The sequence below is a fragment of the Dryobates pubescens genome, chromosome 6 (genome assembly GCF_014839835.1).
Source record: "Dryobates pubescens isolate bDryPub1 chromosome 6, bDryPub1.pri, whole genome shotgun sequence".
NCBI lineage: Eukaryota > Metazoa > Chordata > Aves > Piciformes > Picidae > Dryobates > Dryobates pubescens.
In genome coordinates, this window is record NC_071617.1 from 45,841,830 (window position 1) to 45,857,716 (window position 15,887).

Here is a 15,887-nt window from a genome sequence, read left to right on the forward strand (position 1 = left end):
CATTCCAACAGCTAACAACTCTCTCTGTGAAGAACTTTTTCTCACATAGAATAGTTTGGGTTGGAAGGGACCTCCAAAGGTCATCTAGTCCAACCTCCCTGCCGTGAGCAGAGACATCCTCCATTAGATCAGGTTGCTCAGAGCCCTCTCAAGCCTGACCTTAAAAATGTCCAAGTGTGGGGTCTCAACTACCTCCCTGGGCAACATCTTCCAGTGTTCCACTACCCTCATGATAAAGAACTTGTTCCTAAAGGTGATGGTGGAGTCAGCATCACTGGAAGTGTTTAAAGAGACTGGATGAGGCATTTTGTGCCATGGATTAGATGATTAGATGGTGTTGAGTGATAGGTTGGACTTGATGATCTCAAAGGTCTTTTCTGCCCTTGTTAATTCTGTATTCTGTAACATCCAGTCTAAATCTGCTTTTCTCTTATTTGAAACCATTGCCCTTCATCATGCCACTACAGGCCTTTGTAAACAGTCCCTTTCCAGCCTTCTTTTAGGCCCCCATCAAGTACTGGAAGGCAGCTATTAGGTCTCCCCGGAACATTCTCTTCTCCAGGCTGAGCAACCCCAGCTTCCTAAGCCTGTCTTTGTAAGAGAGGTGTTCCAGCTCCCTGATAATTTTCATGGCCCTCATCTGGACCCACTCCATCAGGTCCATGTCATTCTTGTGTTGAGGGCACCAGAGCTGGATGCACTAGTCCAGGTGAGGTCTTACCAAAGCAATGAAAATTATATTCTTTCAGCCAAGGAGACAATTTTAGAGTCACAATGAACACCAAAATTACTGCAAACTGGACATTTGCCAGCACTTTCAGTATCTGCTGTCAGCCTACTCATGTTCTGGAGGTAGTGCATTAAACCTCTGCTAAAGAAAAGGTTCCTCAACATTTTACTTGTTTCTTATCCCAGCTGTATTCTTCCTAATGATCTTCTAATAACCCTCTTCAAAAATCTCAGTGGGCTCTCTTCGCATTCTTGAATGTTGTGCTTGATGAAGTAGGTCAAGAAGACCTTTTGTATTTTAAGGAACAGTCATTATACAAATGCAGTTACAGAACTGTCTCCTTAGTGAGCTGTTCTGTGGCTAGACCTATTTCCCAGTACAGAACAAGGAGCTATGATTTTCATATATTCACATAAATTGTCATAATCCCAAATGTTGCCATTTTTCCATTATTACTATCACATTTCAGTGTTTATCTTCCATTTTTTTAGCATTGTACAGTCAGATGATATATTCAGCACTGGTTAGGCCACACCTTCAGTCCAGTTCTGGGCCCCTCAGTTTAGAAATGATGTTGAGTTGCTGGAAGGTGTCCAGAGAAGGGCAACAAAGCTGGGGAGGGGTTTGGAGCACAGCCCTGTGAGGAGAGGCTGAGGGAGCTGGGGTTGCTTAGCCTGGAGAAGAGGAGGCTCAGGGGAGACCTTATTGCTCTCTACAACTACCTGAAGGGAGGTTGTGGCCAGGTGGGGGCTGGTCACTTCTGCCAGGCAACCAGCACCAGAACAAGAGGGCACTGTCTCAAGCTGCACCAGGGGAGGTTTAGGCTGGATGTTAGGAAGAAATTCTTCATAGAAAGAGATTGGCCATTGGAATGGGCTGCCCAGGGAGGTGGTGGAGTCACCATCACTGGAGGTGTTTAAGAAGAGACTGGATGGGGTGCTTGGTGCCATGGTTTGATTGATTAGATAGTGTTGGATGATAGGTTGGACTCAATGATCTCAAAAGTCTCTTCGAACCTGGTCTATTCTATGCTATGCTATGCTATGCTATGCTATGCTATGCTATGCTATGCTATGCTATGCTATGCTATATAACTGATGCAATTATTGCTGTTTTTTTCCCATAGTGTTTACTTGGATTTTCACTGTATTTATTTGGGAGTATTTTGTATGTGACACCTCTTACTCATTTATTACACAAGTGTTCACTATCCCGATGTTGTAGGTATTTCCCATAGCAAGAGCAGACCTAATTATTTCAAAACCAGCTGTGATTGCCAAAATGCAGTATGTTTCTCAGCTGCAACTTCATAAACAGCTTTTTGTGTCACATTTGAAGTGTTGACATGTGGGCTTCAAAATGGCCTCTCCCTGCGAATAACCTGGTGTTAGCCCTAATAACATAACAAATTGGAATTCCTGTGACTGTGCTCTGTTAACCTAAAGGCCCACACTCATGCCATTTGATATACTATTTGTCATCCTTGCTGGCATTCCTGGAAGACCACATCATCACACATCAAGGCTGTGGCATTTTGTAATTCTGTGTGTGTTTTGAGCCAAATTCACCCTTTCTTTTTTTTTTTTTCTTTTTTTTTATTGACAGTAGAATGTAGGCTAAAGACTTTCAACACAGAAGAGTCAAGGAAAGATTTACTAGGTGGAAATAGCCTGAAACCCTGCCCTGCACAGGTTTTGTCTAGCCACTATAGTCTCCAAAACGCTTGTGGCTGAATCTGTTCAGGTTTCTCAGTAGGTACAGTGCTCAATCTGATTCCTGAAAGGCTTCCTGTACTGTAATTTCTGTGTGAAAAGTGAAGATTTCCCCTGAAGTTAACTCAAGACTTTTTACCCATCGTAGAGGCTGTCTCAAACAGCTTTCCCATAGGAGAAGTCATGGCAGAAAACCGACAGGAACTTTTCTTTTTACAGTAGAGCTTGACAGATATGTAAGGAGCATTATATATTATATCTGTGTTATCACCAAGTTGCATTGTAAATTCACATGGGTCTCATTCATATTAACACATCATGAAGACTGGAGGGCTGTGAGTTTAAGGAATTTTTCAGCCTAAGGTAGTGCATTCAAATCCACAAGTTGTTTTTCCCAGCAGTATGAGCTTAGTTGTAAGTAAAGGCAGAGAGAATATGAAAATCAGTGAACAAAAAAAAATGGAAGAGATGCAGAAAGATGATGAATGTATATTAATGAGAGACACTGCTGGAGCCTGGGATTTGTTTCCTGTTTCCATGAGTGACTTCGTCAGAAGTATTTGAATGCAGAGACAGTCTGGCCAAAGTTGGATGATAAGTAAGGATTGAGTCAGGAGATTGCAGGAAGAAAACAGATAGTATCAGGCTAAGATTGTTCAGTGTTCTCTGGAGGGTTGGATTTAGCACAACTTTCCTGTATCCTTCTTGTTTTTCTGGTGAACTAATTGAAAGTTTTTTGCATGTCCAGTAATTGTTGACTCTGCACTACTTACTGCAACTGCCAGTGTTGGAAGGAGTTGTGTTTGGCTGTATGGCTTATTGCCTTCTATTACATCTTAGAAGAACTGAGTCCTAAAGACTGGCACCCAGATCAGTAGACAAAGCTGACTGTCCTTTCCTTGTTCATTCATTCCTTTTCTAAAACCCCTAAGTAGTCTCTGAACTCATGAAGATGCTGTGATTTTTTTAATTTACTTTTTAAAACATATTTTATGTAGCTATTATATTTTTAATATTCTATATATATATTTTTATATATTAAATTATATATAATGTCTATTATATATCTTTTATCTCTTATATATTTTTATATTTATATTTGATTTATATTCTCTCTTGTTTAGAATCCTCACATTGAAAAGCTTATGCAGGAAAGAATAGATACTTAATCAGAGTAAGGCTTCAGTGTAGCAGTAAATAAATGCTGAGGGGTATCTGTCAGATGGCAGAAACCAGAGCAGTATCTCTTTCAGCCAGCTCTTTCCAGCCTGAGAACTGACCTGGAAAGAATGCTCTGTTGTCTTGTATTGAAGGCTGCTCTATAAAGCAAGGAGAGACTGAATTAAGGTAGTGCAGGCAACGAAATCTTGTAGAATTGGAAATCTTAGCAATAAAATATCCAGATCAGGCAGTGTTTGAGTGCAAAAACAAATTACAGGCTCAATAAACTGCATCAGATTCAGTTATCCAGAAGGTTAATAACATTACCAGTATAAGTATCATCCAAGCCTTCAAACATTGTGTAGCATTCACTTCTGTGAAAACAAATATCTAAGTTTCTCCAGTGCATTACAGAGGATGAATAAACCTTTTCTCGAGAATAGGAAAACAGTATATGGAAAATTTTCTAAATATTGCCATCTAAGTCCTTTGAAATATTTGTGTGGTCAGCATCCATTTCAAGCATGGTTTTGTTTTTCCTTTTCTTAAAATACTTACTGTTTTGAAATACTTAAAACCAAGGAGAGGAGCACTGTGATAAGCCTGCCTTATTCTTCTTAGCGTTTTTGCAAAGCCTTCGACACTGTCCCGCACCACATCCTGGTCTCCAAGCTGGTGACACGTGGGTTTGATGGGTGGACCACTAGATGGGTAAAGAACTGGCTTGATGGCCGCACCCAAAGAGTGGCTGTCAATGGGTCCATGTCCCACTGGAGGCCAGGGACAAGCAGAGTCCCTCAGGGATCAGTCCTGGGACCAGTCTTGTTCAGTGTCTTTGTGGGTGCCATGGACAGTGGCATTGAGTGCACCCTCAGCAAGTTTGCTGATGACACCAAGCTGTGTGGTGCAGCAGACAGGCTGGAGGGAAGGGATGCCATCCAGAGGGACCTTGACAGGCTGGAGAGGTGGCACAAGCCAACCTCATGAGGTTCAACAAGACCAAGTGCAGGGTCCTGCACCTGGGTCAGGGCAATCCCAGGCACAAATCCAGGCTGGGCAGTGACTGGCTGGAAAGCAGCCCTGAGGAGAGAGATTTGGGGGTGCTGGTGGACGAGAAGCTCAACATGAGCTCTCAGTGTGCACTTGCAGCCCAGAAAGCCAAGCAGAGCCTGGGCTGCATCAAGAGAAGTGTGGCCAGCAGGTCAAGGGAGGTGATTCTCCCCCTCTACTCAGCTCTGGTGAGACCCCACCTGGAGTACTGCATCCAGTTCTGGAGCCCCTATTACAAGAGGGATATGGATGTGCTGGAGGGTGTCCAGAGCAGGGCCACGAGGATGGTCAGAGGGCTGGAGCACCTCTCCTGTGAGGACAGACTGAAAGAGTTGGGGCTGTTCAGTCTGGAGAAGAGAAGGCTCCGAGATGACCTAATTGTGGCCTTCCAGTATGTGAAGGGGGCCTACAAGAAGGCTGGGGAGGGACTTCTCAGGATCTCACGTGGTGATAGGACTAGGGGGAATGGAATGAAGCTGGAGCGGGGGAGATTCAGGTTGTCATGAGGAGGAAGTTCTTCCCCATGAGAGTGGTGAAGCCCTGGAATGGGTTGTCCAGGGAGGTGGTTGAGGCCCCATCCCTGGAGGTGATGGGTATACAGAAAGAGTGATTGCACATTGGAATGGGCTGCCTGGGGAGGTGGTGGAGTCGCCATCACTGGAGGTGTTCAGGAGAAGACTTGATGGGATGCTTGGTGCCGTGGGTTAGTTGTTTGGGTGGTGTTGGATTGGTAGATGGGTTGGACGCAATGATCTTGAAGGTCTCTTCCAACCTGGTTTATTCTATGTATATGTATTCTATGTATATGTTTAAGCCCAGGCTGGATGAGGCTCTGGCCAGCCTGATCTAGTGTGGGGTGTCCTTGCCATGGCAGGAGGGGTGGAACTAGATGATCCTTGTGGTCCCTTCCAACCCTGACTGATTCTGTGATTTTTTCCTCCAGAAACCCTGGTAATATGCTTTTGCCAAGACATCCCTTCCACATTTCATGCCCTGTTTAAGAAAGCTATAAAATGAGATGGTAAAGATAATATTTTAGAGTTAAAAAGGGTGTTTAAAGCAACTCTACAGTTGTTGACAGAAGCTTTAAAAAAAAAAAAGTGACCTGTTCCAGATCTCAGTGTGATTGTTCTTTAAGAAAATGAACAATTAAGCCTTACTGATTGATTGCACCATTTTTTAGTTACATTAATGAATCAGGATTTTTGCTTTAGGGTAGCTGTTTTGAATATATGTATACATGAAATGCTAACTAAGTCGAGAGAAGCAAATTTTTGTTACTTCTCAGTAGTTTCTTATGTTTCAAAAAGAGAGCAACTTCAACTATTTATAAGCTGTAATTAAGTTTCTTTACGGTATGACTCATTCTCAGCAAGCAAGTCCTTTTTCTTTTGCTTTCTTATGAACTGTGTGGGAAAATTAGAGTTCAATCACTGAAGAATTTACTCAATGCTTAATTACCCAAAACAGCCTTCCAAGTTCTTCTCATGTAGAGCTTTCATAAAGACATGATTTTCTTCACACTGTGGCTTTCTAAAACTTGACTCTTAAAAAATGATCTGTAAATTGTAACGCAGGAGAAGGCAGTATTTCACTGTGGTGTTTGCCGCTTTCACCAGTCTGCTTCTTTGAGCTCCTCTTACATTAACAGTGCCATGCTTAGGAGAGCCAAAGTAAGAAATCATCAGGATTAAATTACTTTGAGCATGGAACCAAATTAGAAAGCTTTACTTTCCTGAATGAGCTAATTGTTTAACTTTTCCAAAGGAAATGTTTCTATTTCTGTGAGAGAAGGGGCAAATGGGACTTCCTCTGACATAATTTTCATTTTAAATCTGAGTTTGACAGCAGGATTTTTACCTTCATAACCAAATATTGCCGCATGACTTGTATAAGCTTGCTAGTTGAAGTGACTCACTTACATAGATGAAGTTATTTTTAGGGAGATAATTTGCACTATTTAGAAGAGCAGAAAAAAAGGAAGAGAGAGTTGTACTAAGAGCTAGATCGCTCATTATAGTTTACAGAGCTCATGAACCCAGCATCCAAGCAAAAGATGACTAAGCAAGGGGTCTATTGGTACTTTCAGGAATTTACAGACATGAGTCATCTGCTTATTTTCTGCAGACATATCACCAGGGTACTTTGTGAGTCAGCTGTTATTTGGAAATAGTACTTGTGTTCAACATGAGTATGTTTTTGTAGTTCTTGGGTATCTAGCATGCCAAACCAAAGCAGGCTTTAGGAGTTGGCATGCCTACTTTACTTCAGGTGCTGATTTACAAAAGCAGTGCATTGTTTTGAACTGTGATGCATTTTTCATGGCAAAAGTTAAAACTTATCAGGGATGAAATTATGATAGCACCTCCCTTTGCCACCTTACATATCACACAGAGGCAGATCTGATTTTGTAGTAATGCACAGGTTGGGAGTCAGTATCACAGTATAACTAAGGTTGGAAGAGACCCCAAGGATCATCAAGTCCAACCTGTCCCCACAGACCTCACGACTAGACCATGGCACCAAGTGCCACGTCCAATCTCCCCTTGAACACCTCCAGGGATGGTGACTCCACCACCTCCCTGGGCAGCACATTCCAATGATGAACAACTTGCTCAGTGAAGAACTTTCTCCTCACTTTCGAGTCTAAACCTCCCCTGGCACAGCTTGAGACTGTGTCCCCTTGTTCTGGTGCTGGTTGCTAGAGAGAAGAGACCAACCCCTTCCTGTCTACAACTACCCTTCAGGTAGTTGTAGAGGGCAATAAGGTCACCCCTGATCCTTCTCTTCTCCAGGCTAAACAATCCCAGCTCCCTCAGCCTCTCCTCATAGGGCTTGTACTCAAGGCCTCTCCCCAGCCTTGTTGCCCTTCTCTGGACACGTTCAAGTGTCTCAATGTCCTTCTTAAACTGAGGGGCCCAGAACTGGACACAGGACTCAAGGGGTGGCCTAACCAATGCAGAGTCCAGGGGCACAATTACCTCCCTGCTCCTGCTGGCCACACTATTCCTAATACAGGCCAGGATGCCACTGACCCTCTTGGCCACCTGGGCACACTGCTGGATCATGTTTAGGCAGCTGTCAATCAGCACCCCCAGGTCCCTCTCTGTTTGGCAGCTCTCCAGCCACTCTGACCCCAGCCTGTAGCTCTGCATGGGGTTGCCGTGGCCAAAGTGCAGCACCCGGCACTTGGACTTGTTAAATGCCATCCCATTGGACTCTGCCATGCCATTGGACCCTGGAGTCACGTTGCCTATAGAACAAGGAGAGGAGAGGAGAGGTTCGGAGAGGAGAGTTTTGGAGAGGAGTGGTTCGGAGGGGAGGGGAAGGGAGGGGAAGGGAGGGGAGGGGAGGGGAGGGGAGGGGAGGGGAGGGGAGGGGAGGGGAGGGGAGGGGAGGGGAGGGGAGGGGAGGGGAGGTAAACCAGAAAATACCTTAGAGATCATCAAGTCCAACACCATCTAATCAACTAAACCATGGCACCAAGCACCCCATCCAGTCTCTTCTTAAACACCTCTAGTGATGGTGACTCCACCACCCCCCTGGGCAGCACATTCCAATGGCAAATCTCTCTTTCTGGGAAGAACTTCTTCCTAACATCCTGCCTAAACCTCCCCTGGCACAGCTTGAGACTGTGTCCTCTTGTTCTGGTGCTGGTTGCCTGGAAGAAGAGACCAACCCCCACCTGGCTACAACCTCCTTTCAGGGAGTTGTAGACAGCAAGAAGGTCTCCTCTGAGCCTCCTCTTCTCTAGGCTAAGCAACCCCAGCTCCCTCAGCCTCTCCTCATAGGGCTTGTGCTCTAGACCCCTCCCCAACTTCGCTGCGCTTCTCTGGACACCTTCCAGTATCTTAACATCTCAACTGAGGAAACTGAACACAGAACTGAACACAGGCCCCCAGGTGTGGCCTAAGAGAAGTTCCCTTTATTAATCTTTACAACAATGAGCAGAATTCAACCTTTTATCTTTAAATCACCTTGCTAGTATTGATTACCAATGATGTTTGCTTATTTTTCATGTACAATAAAACATTTCACCCCACATTTCTTTGTGCTCACAGTGGCAATGGATGAGCATCCAGAGCAGTGGAACTGAGTTCTTGCCTTCCCTTCCTACTGCTGAAATAATAGCTGGCTACCTTGAGATATGTATAACACTTCACAACTCAAGGCTATTTCCTGTTTACTGGTCTTTTAGGTGTGGTTGCGTTCCAGAATTAGGGACAGGGTTTTTTTGCTTAGTCTGGACTCAACTCACACCTTGTATTAAGGAAACACATGGGTCCAAAAAAAAAAGAGGAGTTAGTCGAGCTTAGGTGATGGGTAGTGTTTGAAATCCAAGGTAGGGCAAATTTTTCACACTGCTGCTTGCAGTTTAGGGTGATACTACTGTGGCCAGATGTGGGATGAGTAACTCTAAACCTGATTTGATTATCTGATTTAACACTTCATAGCGTCAATAGATTCTGAAATTTCCTACGCAGGTTTTGGTTTATAAAAGAAAGAAAAGTTTCCTGTTTGATGATCCTGGTGCTGAAAAAATATTTTCATAAAGGAAAGGCAGACTGTAACGAATGGAAGTGTGTCTGTACTGAAAACAATGTCTTGATTATCCATTTAAACAGCATTTCTAGTGCTATGCACTTTCCCTGAAGTGCAAACCTGGAGTTTTAAGTAACAGGAAGAAAACTGCTGCTGCATGCTCCCACGTTGTAGAAAGAGGTGTTCAGTGGAAAATTAATGAAAGTTAGTAATTTTCAAGTAAAAAGTTAAGGGCTGAACTATTACTCAAGAACCTTGCTAAGGCTTGTTACTCTTTTCGCACTGTGATAAAATACACAAGCATACAGAGTAGCTTTCCTTCAAGGAGTTGGTACATAAGATGAATACACATGCACTAGAGGAGCAGAGCTTAAGCACTCTGAGCTGAAGAACTGTATGTATAATGTTAACATGGAGAGCCTGTTTGTTTGTTTCATAATTTTTCCATGGTGCTGTCCTTCAGAGGCTGTGGCACGCATGTACTGTCTGCAAGTGAAGGAGCCAACTTGCTTGCCGATAAATGGCCTTCATACACCAATGTTTTTCAGGGTTGTTATTTAATAATCACATTATAAAGAGGAATTTGACAGAGCAATCTTTGAATCTAACCTTTGTTACAGCCCTCAAATTAGCAGAACTCTGCCCATGTCATTACTGCTTAAATATCTGGTGGAAGCTGCTCTGTGAGCTGAGTCACCAGGACTCCGGGAGTTATCACGTGTAGCTCAGACACTGGGTCATGAACTGAGCAAATACTGTTGTCCACGATGATTTGCTGAGACTGTGGCTGGAATATCACATTTGGCATTGTACTTCATAGCTACAGTTTTACTCATGTTGCTTGGAGTTCAATCAAAGCTACAGTTTTACTCATATTGCTTCGAGTGCATTTTAGATGAAAGGGAGCATGGTGTGGCTGATGCACATTCAGACATGATCAGAAAAACTGAAAAATTAAGGAACTTTCAGGATGATAGCATAAGATTGGGAAAATAAATGCTGCCTTACACGGGTATCTCAGTCTGTGGCCAGAGATTTCAAAAGAAGTGCTGGAATCTCTGCTCCATGATGCATTTAAAAGCAGAAAATAAAGTGCATTACCTAGTGCACTGGAGGGGAGATCCTGTTCTGCCTGATCTAGCTGGGGATCACAGAATCACATAATGTTAGGGGCAGGAAGGGACCTCGAAAGATCATCTAGTCCAACACCCCTGCCAGAGGAGGATCACCTACACCGGTCACACTGGAACAATCCAGGCAGGTTTTGAATATCTCCAGAGAGGGAGACTCCACAACTGCTCTGGGCAGCCCATTACAGTGTTCTGACACCCTCACAGTGAACAAATTTTTCCTCACATTTACGTGGAAGTTGCTATGCCCCAGTTTCCACCTATTGCCCCTTGTCCTGTCATTGGGCATCAAAAAGAAGAGCCTGACTGCATCCCCTTAGCACTAACCCTTTACATATTTATAAACATTAATGAGGTCATCCCTCAGTCTCCTCCTCTCCAAGCTGAGGAGCCCCTGCTCCCTCAGCCCCTCCTCATCAGAGAGGTGTTCCACTCCCTTAATCATTTTTGTGGCTCTGCACTGGAGTCTTTCAAGCAGTTCCCTGTCCTTCTTGAACTGAGGGGCCCAGAACTGGACACTGCATTCCAGATGCAGCCTCACCAGAGCTGAGTAAAGAGGGAGGAGAACCTCTCTCAATCTACTAACCAGAGCCCTTCTAATACACCCCAGAACGGCACTGGCCTTCTTGGCCACAAGAGCACATTGTGGGCTCATGGTCAACCTTCCATCCACTGGGACCCCCAAATCCTTTTCCCCTTCACTGCTCTCCAGCAGGTCAGTCCCCAACCTATACTGATCCATGGGGTTGTTCTTTCCCAGGTGCAAGACTCTACACTTGCCCTTGTTGAACTTCATTCAATTTCTCCCTGCCCATCTCTCCAGCCTAAGTCCCACTGAATGGCAGCACAATCTTCTGGTGTGCCAGCCACTCCACCCAGTTTTGTGTCATGAGCAAACTTGCTGACAGTTCACTCTGTGCCCTCATCCAGGTTATTGATGAATATATTGAACAGCACTGGTCCCAATACTGACCCCTGAGGGACTCCACTAGATACAGGTGGATGTCCCTGCTTACTGCGGACTGGATGACCTCTAGAGGTCCCTTCCAATTCAATGCATTCAGTGATTCAATGATTGTTTCATTGTGCAGAATTAAAAGACTTGTGATTTGGAGGATAACAAAAAGTACAGTGTTAGATGCATTATAAATTAAGTCTACACCTTTTAAAGAAATGCACATTCCTATGTTAGTTTTGGTGTTAGATGAGAGATTGAATACAAATAATTCCAGTATTTTGTCATAATCCAATTTAACTAGATTTCTTTTTCAAGAGTTCTAAATTAACTAGATTCCTTTTCAACATCTCTAAAGTTTCTTGAGATTAAAAGTAGGCCAAGAAAAACTAAGCTGTAAATCTTAAGTTAAGTTCAGAAAACAGTTTCTGACCATAATATTAACAGTCATGGATGATTTTACTGTTCTGTCAAGTCTAGTGGATCACGAGACAGGGCTAAGCAAAGGGAACTAAGAGGTTCTGATTTTTATTTTTAGTGAGATATTTTGGATATTAATGACTTTGCAGGATATTTTGGGATTGGGGGGGGGCTTTTTATGTCTAGCAGATGACAGCAAGTTGAGATCGTTTCCAACTTGTGACTGAATCTTACTACTTCCTTTATCAAATCATGCAACCACTTGAGGTCTCAGACAGCTGTAAAATGGGATGATAATGCTCTTGATGTCTACAGGGACACTAAAGTGAATGGGCTAAAGCAGATAAAAGATCTGTTTCACTATAAAGGAAAATAACTTATTTTTTTCTGCAATGGTGTAAATGTTATGACTAACATAGAAACGCAGCAGATAAGCAGGGTTTTTAATTCTGTACTTCAGAAACAGATTTGGGTACAGCACAGCATCTCGTACAGCAATGTGTTGGAATCATCACATGTAAGAATACAGCCATATGTTTTAGAAGCAATCATCAATTTCTCCTTTTCTGTTCACCTTTGAACTAATAGAAAAGAATTCTTTATTTCCAGTTTAAAGAAAAAAGGGGGAGGTGAGGGGGTGGGGATTCAGTTGTGTATTTTTCTGATTTGGCTTTTTGTTTCCCCTCAGTTGACTTACCCCTGTACTTTCCTCGAGACCAACCAACCTTAACATTTCAGTCCGTCTACCACTTCACTAACAGCGGCCAGCTGTACTCTCAGGCCCAGAAGAATTACCCTTACAGTCCCCGCTGGGATGGCAACGAAATGGCCAAGAGGGCAAAGTAAGTGACATTGCTGTTCCCTACTAAATATTCCATTTGTCAGTAGAAATTTCCTGGATTGAACTTTGAATTTCCAGTGTGACAAAAGCTGGACCTGTTTTTGTTGTAGCGTTGTCATGTATGGGTATAGACAGATGATTTATTAATCATGCTCATTGCATTAGTGCCAGAGGACTGATCAAAAGAAGACTCTTTCTGCTAGATGTTGTGTGGGTTCAGAGTGGTGGCAATCTCCGCTCCAAAGAGCTTCCAATCTAAGTAGACAAGATAGCCCCCAGCAGGAGTAATCTGCATGGTAGCAGTTCAGTCAAGGTAACTTCATGGTTTTTGTGTGGGTGTTGAGGGGACCCTGAAGGGAAGCATGTGAGATGGAGAGAGCAAAGAAGAAAAACCTGAAAGATACGAAATTAGATTGTAATAAAGTAACACAGAAGAACATGAGGAGGCTTTCTGAACCACCAATCTTGAGAAAGACAGCTGAAACTCTGAATATCTATTTCATTGATTCTTTTTCTGATGGCTAGAAACAGAGAAATTCTGACTCTTTCCTCAGCAGTTTTTCTGCAAGTCTTTGTTTTGGGCTGTGGAGACACCATTTCAGTCTGAGTATTCCCTTTTAGTTAAAGATGACAGGGCAACTTCCCCACGGTTGCTCCCTCTCTTCTGACTTGCAAGAGCAAGTTCCAGTGGGCAGTGTTGCCCCTTTTTGTGTACTAGATATGATGTCTGTCTATTCATGAAGCAAAAGAGATTTTACCTGAATGAAGTGATAGAGACAACAGCCTTGCCTGCAGTATTTTGATTTGGCTAAATGTAAAAGTGTTGGAACAGCAAGAGATTTAAGCAGGCTGATTTTCAGTAGTTCAGCCTGTAAAGGCATCAAAATGAATAAATGCCAAGGCATACTGGGATGAACTGTTTTGAATGACAACCAGGAGATTAAGTTAAATTAGCAGAGATGCATGAATAAGAGTCGAAGGAAAATAGTTCAAGCTGAGGAAATCAAATGAATGGCATGGTCAGAGACTGACTGTAATTTGGAAATGATGGAAGCAAACAACAACTGACTTAAGAGTTTGTAGATTTTATACTAATATAAATTTTATGGAGAACATCAAATAATACTTGATTTGGGATTTTGATGCATGGTAATAGAAATATTTTAGCTGGTATTTGGTGTTATTACTGTGCTGTCCAGGAGACCCATTTCATAGTATCATAGTATCATAGCATCAGTCAGGGTTGGAAGAGACCACAAGGATCATCTAGTTCCAACCCCCCTGCCATGGGCAGGGACACCCCACACTAGATCAGCCTGGCCAGAGCCTCATCCAGCCTGGTCTTAAACACTTCCAGGGACGGGGCCTCAACCTCCTCCCTGGACAACCCATTCCAGGGCTTCACCATTCTCATGGTGTAGAACTTCCTCCTCATGTCCAGTCTGAATCTCCCCACCTCCAGCTTCATTCCATTCCCCCTAGTGCTATCACTACCTGATATCCTGAGAAGTCCCTCCCCAGCCTTCTTGTAGGCCCCCTTCAGATACTGGAAGGCCACAATTAGGTCACCTCGGAGCCTTCTCTTCTCCACACTGAACAGCCCCAACTCCTTCAGTCTGTCCTCATAGGAGAGGTGCTCCAGCCCTCTGATCATCCTCATGGCCCTGCTCTGGACACCTTCCAGCACCTCCATATCCCTCTTGTAATAGGGGCTCCAGAACTATTACTAACTATTATTTTTCATCAAACTATTATTCTTCATCAAATGTGATTAATTTTTTTTTGTAGACTTTTTTAGTCTTTATCAGAATATTCTGAGTATTTTGTTGGAAAAAAAAATGATTGAAACATCATCTGGAAGCCTGACTGTGGCTTTTTTTTGTGACCATACCACAAAATGCATTTCTTTTGCTGCTGTAAGCTTACAAGTACCTTTGTGCTGTTAAGTGCATTCATGTATGAGTAGGTGTATAGAAATGGACTTCTCTGCCTCACACTTGAAGTTTAGAAGTATCATAACAAATCTTTTTTCCAAAGCACCAAATGTGTATGCTAACTATCACGTCTGTGTTTTGTGAGGTTATTCATTCCTATGTTTGAGCCTTTGCATTTAAGTTTTACACTGGATACATAATATGAGAAAGATGATGAGAAGCGGGGGAAGGCAGTATGCTGCAATCTCTGAAATAACTATCATTAAGCTAAAAAGAGACCAAGAAGCTGCTCTAGTTAAAAGCGCTTTGCTTGCAGGAACAACTAGTGATTCCTGAGTAGCTACCATAAATAAATCTGTATCAGGAAAAGTATGCTCTTCTGATACGTGTTAATGTATTTAAAGAAAGAGTTTTAACACAATTGAGCACCTTATGTAAACAGTGTTTAAAATATTTGCTGGGGCTTCTTAGAATAGGTTAGTGGGTTTCAGCAACACCAAATAACTTCTACTTTATTTTTACTGTAGCCATGTTATGGACCAGGTATATGGGAATATATGTAGATACACAGGAAAACATTCCAGTTAAATACATTGGTTCAAGCACTGTCAAACACACCACAGGCAAAAACAGAAAAGAAGGCTACATGATTTAGCCTCTTGCAGCAATGTAATTCTACTCAACTGAAGTAAATTCATCCCTAGATAAGTCAGAGACAGCTTGTTTGTTCTTCTGAATACTGTCTGTTAGGTTTTGCTTATACGCAGTCTTTTTCCCTCTCTGCCGAATAGTCTCCTAAGTGCTTGGCATCCTTTGAGACAGAGCAGTTCTGTTTATCTTTCTGGCCCTACTGTTCCAAGGCCACAGGATCCCCCACTTCATGTTCTGGTATCTGAACAAATTTGCTGCCCTTATTGTCAGACACTTGAGGGATCAATGTACACCAGCATCCTCACTGTAGTTTAAACCACCATCAACGATGGCTTTTGCTGTTGTACCAGCTGACTTCATTAGCTGTCCTGTCCCATATTGAATGAAGCATCCATACTGCACTGCTTTGTAGAATGTAGAAGCACCACCAAGTTTGAAACATCATCACTCAGATTTCCTCATCTTTAATTTTGGCAAGCCCAACCTCTGTTTTCAGCAACTCAACACAGCCTGCTTATTCATGGGTGGATCTGTCATAAGTTCATGCCAAAAGGACTTTGATTCTGTGCCCAGTCTTCTCCCAGGGTTGGTTTTTCAGTTGTTTGTTTGTTTAGTTGTTTTTTTTTCTAACAGGTGAGCCCATCCAGTTCCTTTGACTCAGGGACTAAACTTGAAAGTCTTGGTATCCTTGCTTATCTTTGTTGCCCCCAGCAGAGGTAGGCATCTCTTTTGAAGTTAGGACTTAACCCTTTGCTTGCCTT

General features: G+C 43.0%; 1 protein-coding gene across 1 annotated transcript in view; it reads left to right on the top strand.

Annotated features, from left to right (window-relative positions):
- The window catches only part of BABAM2 (BRISC and BRCA1 A complex member 2), a 213,924-nt gene that overhangs the window by 178,468 nt on the left and 19,569 nt on the right, over positions 1-15,887 (top strand). Inside the window, exon 11 of the mRNA XM_054162432.1 lies at positions 12,389-12,542. Coding sequence (XP_054018407.1) covers positions 12,389-12,542 — 154 coding nt within the window. The remainder of the gene's footprint in view (positions 1-12,388; positions 12,543-15,887) is intronic.